Here is a 13,817-nt window from a genome sequence, read left to right as displayed (position 1 = left end):
TGTACAGAATGAGATGGATGGATTTTTACAAGAACAATGTCGTAAAAGGACAGTCTGGCAAAGTATTAAATACAGACGTCATAGTCCACACACACACGTTTACACAAGACCCTCACATCTTTAAAAAAAAAGAAAAAAGAAATCTAGCTACTTACATGATACAGATTTAAGCTCTGACAATAATAAATTGTGTAGTCTGACAAAGCAGAGAATTTTGTCACATAATCACCAGGAATAGAGTTCCACAGCATCATATAATATTACAAGAATTCAAGTAAATAACAGTTTCAAGATCTATTCTTTTTTTTTTTTAGTCTTTGTCTGTCTCATACTGTCACACACTTGTGTCAGGTGACTACTATCACTAAAAGGTGATGTGTGTATTACTCCAACATGTTAACAACACACGCCATATCCAAATGTCCATCCTCACATGCTGAAACACGTATGTGTGTACATAACCACGGACACACGCCGCGTGATGGGAATATGGATTTACATGACTCCGCAAGGTTACTGGGTCAAGCTGCATGTCTAATGCACGCGTAAACACACGCTCGCAGGAAGTCGGCGCTACATGCGAAGCTTTCAAACTCCCAGATGTTTGAAACTCGAGTGTTTTTATGGGCAGCGCAGGGAGCCTTTAGTGAGGTGAGTATGAGTGTGTTGATGTGTGTGTGTGTGTGTGTGTGTGTGTGTGTGTGTGTGTGTGTGTACACGTTCAAAAGTTCAACTTCAAAGGGTTGAGTGTAATATGTCAATTCAACAGTTTGTGTGTGTGTGTGTGTGTGTGTGTGTGTGTGTGTGTGTGTGTGTGTGTGTGTGTGTGTGTGTGTGTGTTTGCTTGCACAGGGGGATGTGCCAACAGCTTCTAATAAATAATAGTCTTCTGTCAAACTGAAACCTTTTTCCCTGAGTGAGTCTGACTCTTACACACAAACACACATCACCGTGAACACAGCTTCAGTGACTTGCAGGCAGAGCTGTTTTCAAGTCTTTTGAGGCAAGTTCAAGTCCAGTCTGAGACGAGTCAGGCTTGTGTTACAGTAAATCTCAAGTCCTCTAAGCCAAGTCCACGTCAAGCAGACCTGCCATCAAGTACTTCAGTGCAAGTCCAAGTCAAGTCTTAGTGAGCAGAGCTGTAGTGACTAGACACCAGCGCTGTTTTAAACATTTTGGAGGTCCAAGTTAAGTCTCAAGTCTTTCAAATCCAAGTCCAGTCTCAAGTTCAATTAAATAGTTATTTACAAGTAAAGTCTTTCAGAGAAAAAAGCATAACCTGTAAATAGCCAACAGCAAGTAATTTTGCTGCATAAAACTAAACATGAATAGAAGTAGAGCAATGAATTATTTAAGGCATGTTGATAAGCCTTCTTGACACAGTTTTTTTCAAGTGTCTTGTTGTGTTAGGATTTTACCAGGTCAAAGCTTAAGACTTGAATGTTTTAAATGTTCAAGTCACGTGGCTGTGAGACTTGACTGACCGCACAAGTCACGTCTTTCAGTCCTCAGCTCTGTAACTTGATGTGACTCGTGCCCACATCTGAAGCCTCAAACCCGCAGGTCTGCTTGCAGGCACCAAGTGTGGTAATGTAATGTATGTAAACCCTCAAATGGAAAGGACCAGCCTGTTGTCGTGTGGACTCTGGTGCGGGTAAACAAAGTACGGGCTGTACGACGGACGATGGCCGTTCTTGTGAACGAGAGCATGCTTGTGCGAGTGTGGCAGCACGTGCATGTGCACTCCGATGCTTTTGTGCCGGTATGTGTGCTGATGTGAATGTGCGTGGAACCCACCTTCCTTACAGTCATGTTTGTTCTCATGCAGTACAAAGCCATGGCGACACTGACAAACGTACGAGCCCACTGTGTTGATGCACTCGTGCTGGCAGCCGCCGTTGTCCTTGCTGCACTCATCTTTGTCTGTGAGAGATACACATGCAACACATCACTCATGTGGGAACAGCAACAAAAACACACACACACACACACACAAAAAGACGGGGTGGAGGGGAAGCAAGAGGTCAAGCAGGGGAGGGGAAAGATGAGACCTTAAGGAAAATGAGAAAATGAGATGATAAGGAGTGACGGGCGGACTGCAGGGAAAAAAAGGCAGAGGTGGAGGAACACAGTGATATAAAGAGAGCACCAGATGGAAATCACATCTAAGTAGGAAGTTACAGTCAGCGAAAAAAAAAGTACAGTCAAAATAAGAGAAGGTGACAAATTAAGAAAGCATGAATATCCAGCAATCATGTCAGGCAAACATGATCAACCACAACTAAAGTAAGACTGTTGCATTAAACACATGTAAAGAGCTAAAGCCAAGAGAGTGGCTCAATGGACCGTTGGCTCAACCCCTCCCCAAAACAGCTTTACTGGGCGCAGCAGGCCTGTCGAGCTTTGGATTACTGCACCTTTTATTCATTTCCTCAACCAAAAGCACAAAGAGCAAGGGTGTAATGAACGGTAGCTGTCAATGTTAGCCACCTACTACTACCGTATATCAGAGTGATCGCTGCTCTGTCCTGCACTTTATTGGATTTGGGAAAGTTTACACTTCGTTACATAAGATAGGGTTACTTTTGCCAAACTCATTGGTTAATCCAAATCCCCGAAGCCCTTGTAAGCGTGAATATACTTTTACAAGGAACAAAGCATAAATAAATCTCAGTGTTGCCCGCAATATTAGAAGAATGTTGCACATCTGTTTCCATGTTTCCTATGGACTTTTTCCTCCCCGGAACATGTAGCTTAGCCTCGGTGTCTAAGTCATCAAATAGATATGTTAGAGCCCTTACAGGGTTCTTGTATTAAAGCGAGTCAGCCAGTGTTTGAGTTTAGTTGATACTTAAGTTAGTCGGCTAACAATTTAGCTGTGATTTCAACTGGCAAAATGGACGTTTGCTGGCTTGAAATAAATAAAAAGCCTGCTTTTGTTTACCACTGTGTGAAATGAGGGAATGATTGTTTCAAGAATTTAAAGTGGTAAAGCACCTTTAAAAGCCTTTTTATTGCTTTTATTTACCTTAATGAACTATTTCCATGTCTTTTGGTTGATTATCATCGTTTTTGATTGTCTCTGTCTGACATGACCCCAAATGTTAATCGTCTCTGCTCTGCTTGTCAAAGCACTTTGTAAACCCTGTTTTTAAAGGTGCTATATAAATAAAGTTATTATTATATATTATTATTATTATAAATATGCTACGTTTGTCATTTTCAACTGAATATGTGGCAGAAGAGAAAGCTTGAAGGGCATAGCAGCAATAACTAAGGGGGCGGGACTTAGAAAGGTGGGAATTAAGTCATGTAGAGCCATCGCAGCTTTAGATATTGTTTGCAGCACAACTATTTTGAAATACTAGCATCTAAAGGAGGAATTAACAGAAGTTTAAGTCACAGGATACCTCCACAGGGTTAAGTCAGTTAGTGTGTGTGGGTCTGGCCTGTAAAACCGTCTTTGTGTTGCTCTTGGGGGTTCATGGTTATGGCTGCTCTGTGGTCAGTCTCAGGACTTTGGCTCTGAAACACCTCTGCCCATAACAGCTGTTTTCAGATCCGCTGCTCTTTCCTGTGGCCAGCCCACCACTGTTAAACCCGTGTGATGTGTTCACTCAGCCGACTCAGAGAAACTGAATGTGATGAAAGCTTCCGTCGCCGCATTCGAATCTTGTGAGCAGCGTGTCATACATTTGGAAAGATACCGGAGACCTAATTCTCTGTGATTTGTACGTTCATCACCGCGGTACATGGTAGGGTGGGACATTACGTTGTCATGGTGATGCCGAAATGTAGACCACAAATTCCCCCCATGAATAAAACTGATTTGATATTTGGAGCACTTTGCTCCATAAATTTGCATGCAAACAAGGCTGAACTGATTATCTTGAAAGTCAAATAAAGCCTTACTGCTTTACACCAAATGGTTGCGTTACATGAAATCACTTGTTACAGTTATTTTTATCATTCTTTTTGTTTGTTTTGGTGTTGGTTATGTTGGCACAGCAATGCAAAGAAACTGTTTGAGGATTTACATTCTTTATATGCATATATTTCGGTGAAATACGCGCAATTTGCTTTCTTGCAAAGTGAGATGAGAAGATCGATAACGCTCTATAATGTCTGCACGGATTAAATAAATATACAAAGAAAGGTTTCACTTCTGAAACCTTTCTTTGTATATTTATTTAATCCGTGCAGACATTATAGAGCACGGATTAAATAAATATACAAAGAAAGGTTTCACTTCTGAGCTTTGGATGTGCTTTTTACATGGATTTTGTTATGTTTGAACAGGGCCAGCCTGGCTGTTTTCCCGTTGTCAGTCCTTGTGCTAAGCTAAGCTCATTGCTGCTGGAGCTTCATATCTACCAGAGAAACGTGAGAGCGGCATTCCTCTCCTCATCTTATTCTCGGCAAGAGAAGATGCGTATTTCCGAAACAGTTTCCCCTCTTTGTTTCAACTTAAGTAACTTTAAGGTTGTTCAAATCTTATTCCACACGGTCTGACGGTATGAAACATATTCTGTCAAACCTCTTCATTGAAGCTATGTGATGTTAACAAAGAGTGAAACAGTCAAACCTGAAGACTTTATCTTCAATTGGCCGCATCATTTCCAGATGTCTAGTCAAATGTTTTTTATACACATTTCCCCCCAAAACTCTGCCTGACATATTTTGCATCTTCAGAGACGTAGTTCTCCACGAGAACTTGGAATAAACTCGAAGACAGCGTGAGTTTATAATGACTGGCGTGCCGATGCTCGTTAGGAGATTAGGTTTGAATATCCGTAGGCTTAAAACAAAAGTTGAAAGAACCCAACTGTGGTGTTTTCTCGCTTCTCGCTCATTTTCCCTCCCTCTCCCTTTTTTTTGGGGCTTCTTTGCAACCGCGCCGCTTCTTCTCAGCGTGATGATGACAACGCCCATTTTTAGTGAAGCCGAACACTGAAGGATCACAGGGCAGAGGCGGAAAGAGAAGGGAAGACTCGCTTTGTGCGGGTCGCCATGTTGACGACACTGATTGTGTTAGAGACACGGCAACGGAGAGAGGTGGGGATCTACAGATGGACGCACAAGGAGACGGAGCATGTGGACGGGAGAGTACGGGAGAGCAGTGGAGAGTAGGGGAGAGTACGGGAGAGTACGGGAGAGTAGGGGAGAGTACAGGAGAGTACGGGACAGTACGGGACAGTACGGGGGAGTACGGGGGAGTAGGGGAGAGAACGGGAGAGTATGGGAGAGTACGGGAGAGTATGGGAGAGTACGGGAGAGTGCTGGTGGAGAGAACGGGAGAGTATGGGAGAGTATGGGAGAGTACGGGAGAGTATGGGAGAGTACGGGAGAGTATGGGAGAGTGCTGGTGGAGAGAACGGGAGAGTATGGGAGAGTACGGGAGAGTATGGGAGAGTACGGGAGAGTATGGGAGAGTACGGGAGAGTATGGGAGAGTGCTGGTGGAGAGAACGGGAGAGTATGGGAGAGTATGGGAGAGTACGGGAGAGTACGGGAGAGTATGGGAGAGTATGGGAGAGTACGGGAGAGTACGGGAGAATATGGGAGAGTATGGGAGAGTACGGGAGAGTATGGGAGAGTGCTGGTGGAGAGAACGGGAGAGTATGGGAGAGTACGGGAGAGTACGGGAGAGTATGGGAGAGTATGGGAGAGTGCTGGTGGAGAGAACGGGAGAGTATGGGAGTGTATGGGAGAGTACGGGAGAGTGCTGGTGGAGAGAACGGGAGAGTATGGGAGAGTACGGGAGAGTGCTGGTGGAGAGAACGGGAGAGTATGGGAGAGTATGGGAGAGTACGGGAGAGTACGGGAGAGTACGGGAGAGTGCTGGTGGAGAGAACGGGAGAGTATGGGAGAGTATGGGAGAGTACGGGAGAGTATGGGAGAGTACGGGAGAGTGCTGGTGGAGAGAACGGGAGAGTATGGGAGAGTACGGGAGAGTGCTGGTGGAGAGAACGGGAGAGTATGGGAGAGTATGGGAGAGTACGGGAGAGTGCTGGTGGAGAGAACGGGAGAGAATGGGAGAGTATGGGAGAGTACGGGAGAGTATGGGAGAGTACGGGAGAGTATGGGAGAGTACGGGAGAGTACGGGAGAGTGCTGGTGGAGAGAACGGGAGAGTATGGGAGAGTATGGGAGAGTATGGGAGAGTACGGGAGAGTGCTGGTGGAGAGAACGGGAGAGTATGGGAGAGTATGGGAGAGTACGGGAGAGTGCTGGTGGAGAGAACGGGAGAGTATGGGGGAGTACGGGAGACAGAGTGTTTGTGACTGAGTGGGAGACAGATTCTTATAAAGAGATGGGAGATTAGACACACACACAGAGTCTCACCTCAACTCAAGAGCTTGTGAATCAAACCAGATCTGCTTTTAATGAAAGCACTAAATCCTCCGCTCCCGGTGTGTGTGTGTGTGTGTGTGTGTGTGTGTGTGTGTGTGTGTGTGTGTGTGTGTGTGTATGTACACGTGTGTGTGTATGTGCGTGTGTACGTGCGTATGCGTTTGTCTGTGTCTGATGTGGTATTACGGTGCTATTGTGGGCTCAGTCTCACCCTAACACAGGCTAAGAAGCTTTGCCGTTGGATGCTACACAGTGTTCATTGTAGCTTTCTTCAGGTCAAGCACACAATATCCACACACACACATACACACACACACACACACACGTGCACATTCACATGGATTAGTAGTGTGTGGGAGGCCGAAGGGACCTCCCTAAAGCTACTGGATCTTTGCCAACCAAAAGCTTCTGACAATAGCAGCGAGACACTCACACAGCAACAATTAACACACACGCACACGCACACACACACACATTATCTATATCTGAGTAAGTACTTTCTCTGTGAAGCCACGCTCCGCTGAGCACTTTAACTTCCAGGTGTAATTTAATTTTGACAAGCTCATCCAGTCAACAGCTTTACTTCCTCTGACGGAGGAGGAAGCCGCCGAAATGTTACACTGAAGTTGACTTTTAGATCAGTTTCCTTTTCAAGCGACCTTAAATGTGAAGAGTAAGGAAAAGAGATATTTTCATCAGAACAACTTCCTTAAACTGTTATCTGATGTTAACGTCCAACAAATTCATCCCTGCGACACAGAGTAGGGGATTTGTTGTGTTTCTCCTGGGGAATCATCGCTCGGTCCCATTCCATACTACGTACGAACTCTTCACAGTGTGGCGTGAAAAGTGGAACAATAATATGCATACCTATTATGTTCACATTATCAATAAGAGACTTAATGGTGCTGATGACACAATGCAAACAGAAAAGGAGGACCTTCACACAGCTCTAACAAATGAAAACTATGCATGTGTATGTTTAATTATTATTCTGCTGAAAAGTCACTGAATGTTAATATTGTGTTGTGCTCATATCCATAGTATTAGTATGTAGCATGGAATTGGGACGAAGCACATGCTTCCCTCTGGAGGGGAATGGATTACATCAACAATCCACGCCATTAAAACGGGATCCATCCATTCCCTCGTCACACAGGAGACCAGAGCCAATCAGAGTACTCCGATTGTGAGGTCATGTTACCTCTGACCTTTGATGAGGTTGCCAGCTTGTTGTTGAAATCCCCACGGATGGGAGAGCGGCTGCGCTTTATGTCCTGGCATGACTCAAACACAATCATACGCTCGTGACACAGAGGCAGCCTGTCTGAGGGAGAGAGGGCAGAGTGCAGGGTGATGGGTGATGGGTGATGGGTGATGGGTGCAGGAGGCCTGAGAGCCGGTGGAAGCTCGGGAGACACAGCATGACATACGTAGCACATGTCGACGGGCAGAAGAGCAGAGTGGGGGTGTGCACACATAACATATGGGTATTTTCACAAATACTGAAACCATGCAAGCGGACACACACACATGTGGACACGCAATGGAGGTGGGCAGGTCAGGAATCAGGAATGGAAAAAGTACAACCCATGCAAATGCAGGAAAGTGTGTGGCGAAAAGGTAAAGGTGTGGAGGTAGTAGAGGGGTTTAATGGGGGAGGTAAAGACTCTGGTTTGCCTTCCACCCTCCGCTGTTTACTCTAAATGTTTTTGATATTTAACTGGGACCTTTTATCTTTTCCTAATCTTAATTAAATGGTAGGCCTAATCCCAATTCCCTTCCCTTGGCCCTACCCCTAGTTTGGAAGTGTCCATTACTGGATAATAACCCTTCATAAAAGAGCAACAAAGGTAAGGTGAGGGGTTGAAATCAATTGATCAACTGATTAAATTATAAATTATTAGTAGCCCATAGAAATGTCTGCCCTGTGCTGATATGAGATGAGCGGGAAATTGCAGAACATTTTTCAAACCAGCGTTTTTTCTGAAAGTCTTGTAACCATCCACTTGCATATTCCTTTGTATCGAAATTAAGATAGATAAGTCTAGCATGATTTGTGAAGATACACTCATTTATGGGATTCTGTTTCCCTGCACTGGTAGCACGAAGAGAAAGAAATGTAACACCCTACCATATGTGGCGGGAACGGATCGTTGTCTTAACCACTTAACGACATCGGAGTCACTAAAGAAGAATATCTGAGGTACAATTAACACTTAAAACAACCTACATTCAAAAACTACTTTTGGCGGCGGTTGCAGGTTCATCTAGTATCAATGTTGTTGTGGCCATGGAAATACTTTGAAAAACTTTAACTAGACAGCAGCAAAGCACCCAGTGAGCCATTACATTTTATTCCCTTGTAATGAATTCCAGTTGTGAGCTAGTTTCCTGCTTAAAATAAAAAGTATTAAAATATCCACAGTTAATTCTCCTCAAATGGCTCCTGTAACGTAATCTGTACTTTCCAAACAAAACACACTGCTCTGCCCACCCCCGACAAACACACACACACACACAAACACACACACACACACACACACACACACAGGTGAAACACATGTGTCTTACCAGAGAAGAAGTGAGCCTTGAAGCCTTTCTTGGAGACGGTGTTGTCAGACTTAAACTCAATCCTCATGTTGTTGTATTGAGAAGTGATGACCTCAGGGACTTCGGTGCCACAGTATTTACCATGCAGCTTAGAGTCGGATGAAAGGCCGCTGCGCACCTCCACGTAGTCGTATTTACACACCTAAACGCACAAATGAGGCTCTTTTAACACGCATCCACAGAGGGGGGGGGGGCAACACTACATCGCGTCTCCCTGATATCAACGCACAAACACACACTCGCCTCATTCCCCTCCAGCTCGAAGGCCTCGAACTGCATGGAGATGCGGTACTGAGTGGGAGCGACCACCTGCCACACACAGTTCTTATTGGGCGGATACTCTTTTGGCCAACCGGGAGTGCTGATGGTCCCGTTCAACTTAGAGAGGAGGCCGCCGCACGCCGCTGGAAACACACACAAACAATTCAGACATAGACATACACACACTCCTGGGAAACTGTATATGTGCTCACATGTTTTACAAACCACATGTACAGAATTGTACAGAATGTGTTTGATCTGTTTTACTTTACATGGCGGTGGGAGTGGGATTCCCCTGACCCTGCCAAACCGCATCATACATAAACAAGTGGTGGTGACTCCTATGTTTTTAAAGATATGAATTACACGTAACATGTAAAGAAATAAGCCTGTCCAGGGTGTACCCTGCCTTCGCCCAATGACAGCTGGGATTGGCTCCAGCCCCCCCGCGACCCTGAATACAGGATAAGCGGTAGAAAATGGATGGATGGATGGATGTAAAGAAATAAGAGTTTCCATGGAAATAAAATAGGAGTAGAAAAGGAAATTCAAAACAACGTAGCAGGAGCATCATATTTATTATTTAGTGCTTTAATTTGTCCTTTTTGAGGTGGGTATGGTGAAATGACACTGGAATTGTACATACTGACTACAGATGTTTCATATATTTTTTAAATCTTCCCCCACACATGAAAGTTGCCAAAATAAATACTGCTCATCAAAGAAATACAGCAAAAACCACCGTTTGGATAGCAAAGCAAAGCTTTTTCCTCTCTCTGCCTCAGAAGTGTTTTTTCCCCCAGTTGTTTCAGTATGTGGGTCATTACGGGTAGTTAATCTATTTTGTGGGATTAAAAGGACCTTCACAGCATTTGTGGCATTGGAACAACTAGGCATGTGGCTTTGCGTCAGAAATGTGTTTTTTCCTGTTGATGTAGGCGGTTCAGATGTGTGACTTAAGACTCATATCCTACAGAAACACACAGCGGCATACAAAGGAAGGCACGTGCATTCAGCATCACACACACACACACAATCACAAACACACACACTCAGTTACCTTCACAGCTCTTCTTGTCAGGAGCTAGTTCATAGCCCGGGTCACAGGCACACTTGAAACTGCCGAGAGTGTTTACACACCTCTGTTCACATCCACCGTTGTCCGGTTTGGCACACTCATCCTCCTCTGGAAAATGCACACACACACGTCAGCGCACATTTATTTTCACACACATTTAAAGAATGCTTTGGTTTAAAAAAAAAAGACAACATAATCAACCGACACACACACACACACACACACAAAACACACCTTTGAAGAAGTTAGCGGCAAAGCCGGCCTTGTTAACCGTCCCGTCTGAGACAAACTTCATCCATAGTGTGTGCGAGGTGGAGCGCACATCCTCGGGTTTGTCATAGCCACAAAAACGACCAATCAGAGGGCTCGTCTCCAGGGGGCCGTCTCGGACCTCCAGGTAGTCGTAAGCGCAGCTGTCGTGCCTCTCGATCTGAATTTTTGGGTTCACGCGAAGACATACGGAGTATGAATATCAACAATCCATCCTATCACCCTTCAAATATCTCTGTGAAGTTCAAGCCTAGAAAAAATATCTGGAGCACTTTTAAACGAGCTTGACCTTCTGTGTAACGGTGAACTTTGACCTTACAAGAGGGAAGTCAGGTTGAGGATAGATGAGTCATTCAGCACACTGACATTTTTATGGCACTAAACTGATCCTCGTCTGTTCTCTGTACACTCACACACACACACACACACACACACACACACACACACACACACTCACACACTCACACACTCACACACTCACACACTCACACACTCACACACACACACACACACACACACACACACACACACACACACACACACGTGCAACACTAACATTATTAACTTCCTAGCAGCTACACAAGCGTGAAATTTGACCCAGACATTCCTGAGCGCACACACACACACACACACACACACACACACGGAGTGACTCACCTCGAAGGCCTGGAAGCTGAGCCCAACGTTGTACCCCTCAGACACAGTGATCCTCCACACACACTCTTTGGACGGTCTGTAGTCATCAGGGTAGTTGGGAGACTGAATCTGTCCTGAGTCCTTGGTGATTTCTCCTCCACAGATCGCTGCACAGGAGAGGCAGACAGACAGAGAGAGAGACAGACAGACAGACAGACAGACAGACAGGACAGATGAGACAGATGAAACACACGTGTGTACGTAGGAATGCAAGGAAACCTTGAGGTCACGGTCATCAATTTTGAAACCAACCTTTGTTTCATCACATACAGTGTGTTTACAATCACAGTGTGTCCATATTATTTTAATATTTGAGTTTGTAAGGGGCGTTACCTTCATAAATGGCGGCGAAGCCTTTTCCCACCCAGTTACTGCTGCTGCGGAACTCGATCCACATCCTGCTGTCAGTGGAGATCAAGACGTCAGGAACTTTATCTCCACAAAACCGGCCTGTTAAAAAACACACAGAAAAACAAACTAGGGATATACAACCTACGAAATGTGATGGGAAATACATGATGAACTGACTCCATGGATCGGAGAGACCACTGCTGGAAAATATTATAGGATGTTCTAAGACTTCTCGACCAGGAGAAATAAACATGTTGGACATGTTGCAGACGACGTGGTTCAACGGAGGCAAATCATTTCCATATATTTTGGGCTTGTCCCAAACTGAGTTTATATTGGAATGGCATTCAGAAAACATTACGCACGGCATTCAAGACTCAAATAGCCCTGAACTTGGAGACTTCTTTATCTGGGCCATGTTTTGTTTTTGAAAGAGAGGAGGGATACAAAGCTGCTGCAGGCCGTTTTGGCAGCAAGTAAAAAAAACATCACTAGGAAGTGGCTACTGCCACTGAGGATCCAAAAAGGAAAAAAAAAAAATCAAAACAAAACTTGGAATAAATTGATTTAATTTATAACAGAAGAAACTCTCTCTCTTTCCCTCTTCCTGATGGGAACATGAACGCTGTCTTGGTTCTTGGTTCTGCTTTTAAAAGAGTGTGGGATGGGCATGTGAAAGAAATTGAAACTGAAAGGTTGGAGTAAATTTCTACCAAGCAAATAAGGAAAGGCAGTTTATTCAAAAGGTAGCCACTGTACCCTTTGGCTGGCTGTGGCTCGACCTTACCAAGGAGTGGAGCTTTCCTCCAGTATCCATCCCGAACCTCGATGTAGTCGTACCAACACAGACTGCTTTTATACAGATCCATGGTGGTGAAGTTGAGGACGATCTGGAGGGAAAACAGTAAATATTTATCATATGTCATACAGATGTTTACACCAGACGGAAGCAGACAAGAGGCAGGGGGAGCAAGAAGTGTGTGTGTGTGTGTGTGCGTGCGCACCTTTTCTCCGGGTGTAACAGATATCCTCCAGACACAATGTGTGTATGATGGGTATCCATTGGGGTATCCGGGCGACGAGAAGTTGCCAGTTGACTCTTGGAGCGTCTCGCCGCATGCTGTAAAGACCCACACACACACACACACACACACACACACAAACACACCCACACACACACACACATGGTTACTTTTTGTGGTGAGTCATGCGTAATCCTTTCAGCTGCGTACCGATCCTTATTTTGGGTATATTAATAAAGAACACATGGCTCTCTATCTATTATTATTCTCATTTTTTAACTGAGAATTTACCACAAATAAACATAGGTACTACGGCTCATTCTATAATATCTGATCCGTCCATATGGAAACTGTCAGGCACGTATTTCGCGATTCATAAACCAGTAAAGCAATGAAAATGATTCTCCCAAACAAACTTGTGTTTTTTTGTTGTTTTTGTTTGAATTTGGCATGATGGAAGCTGCAATATGCATGTTTGTATCCCTGTGTGTATCACTATACAAGTGAGCTCCGACCGCAGTCAGGAAGCCTCGTCACGGTTCAGCAGTACAGTCATTGACAGTAAGTGAACAAGGCAGACGGACTTGAAATGTATCGCAATGAAGAAAACCACAGAGAACAATTACAGCTGAATGTAAAAATCCTCAGATAACATTTCTCTCTTCAGTCTGAGTTTAACGCTGTCATTCCCTCGCAAAAGGAGGTTAGCCAAATGTGCCCCTCCTATCCCATCATGCATGCTGTTTTCCCCCACAATGCCCTGGGGCTCGGTTCATCTGTCAGTGAATATGGTATCACTCAAACATGACCTTATAAGGTTGAAGTTGTATCTATTTCCAGCTGGGACACACAAACAGTCTTGTTCTCACTCGAGTATGAAGATGGATTAAGCAGTTATTCATATTAACGGAATAAATAAACGCCACAATTGCATTTTGTCAGATTGGTTGGATTTGAACAGATGATAAATTAGTCAAAATGATACAGACACAAAAACACTATGAAACAGAGACTTTAATCCATTTGTCTCAGATACAGATGACCTAAAGCGTGAAACTGTCCTGGGTGTGTGTGTGTGTGTTTGTGTGTGTGTGTGTGTGTGTGTGTGCGCGGGCCAAAAAAGAGGGATGGCGGCATTTTGTGATCGTCAGCCATTGCGACATTTCTGCACAAC

General features: G+C 44.5%; 1 protein-coding gene across 2 annotated transcripts in view; it reads right to left on the bottom strand.

The window, feature by feature from the left end:
* tll1 (tolloid-like 1) overlaps positions 1-13,817 on the bottom strand; it is a 42,314-nt gene that overhangs the window by 7,426 nt on the left and 21,071 nt on the right. For both annotated transcript variants that reach the window (XM_084005949.1, XM_084005950.1), the window contains exons 10-18: positions 12,626-12,741; positions 12,409-12,511; positions 11,604-11,720; positions 11,232-11,377; positions 10,539-10,734; positions 10,287-10,412; positions 9,209-9,369; positions 8,927-9,107; positions 1,798-1,923 (exon numbers count right to left, since the gene is read on the bottom strand). In XM_084005949.1, coding sequence (XP_083862075.1) covers positions 1,798-1,923; positions 8,927-9,107; positions 9,209-9,369; positions 10,287-10,412; positions 10,539-10,734; positions 11,232-11,377; positions 11,604-11,720; positions 12,409-12,511; positions 12,626-12,741 — 1,272 coding nt within the window. The remainder of the gene's footprint in view (positions 1-1,797; positions 1,924-8,926; positions 9,108-9,208; positions 9,370-10,286; positions 10,413-10,538; positions 10,735-11,231; positions 11,378-11,603; positions 11,721-12,408; positions 12,512-12,625; positions 12,742-13,817) is intronic.

This window comes from Eutrigla gurnardus, assembly GCF_963514095.1.
Source record: "Eutrigla gurnardus genome assembly, chromosome: 3".
NCBI classification, from domain to species: domain Eukaryota; kingdom Metazoa; phylum Chordata; class Actinopteri; order Perciformes; family Triglidae; genus Eutrigla; species Eutrigla gurnardus.
The sequence above is the reverse complement of the archived record's forward strand: the minus strand, read 5'-3'. Positions and strand labels throughout refer to the sequence as shown.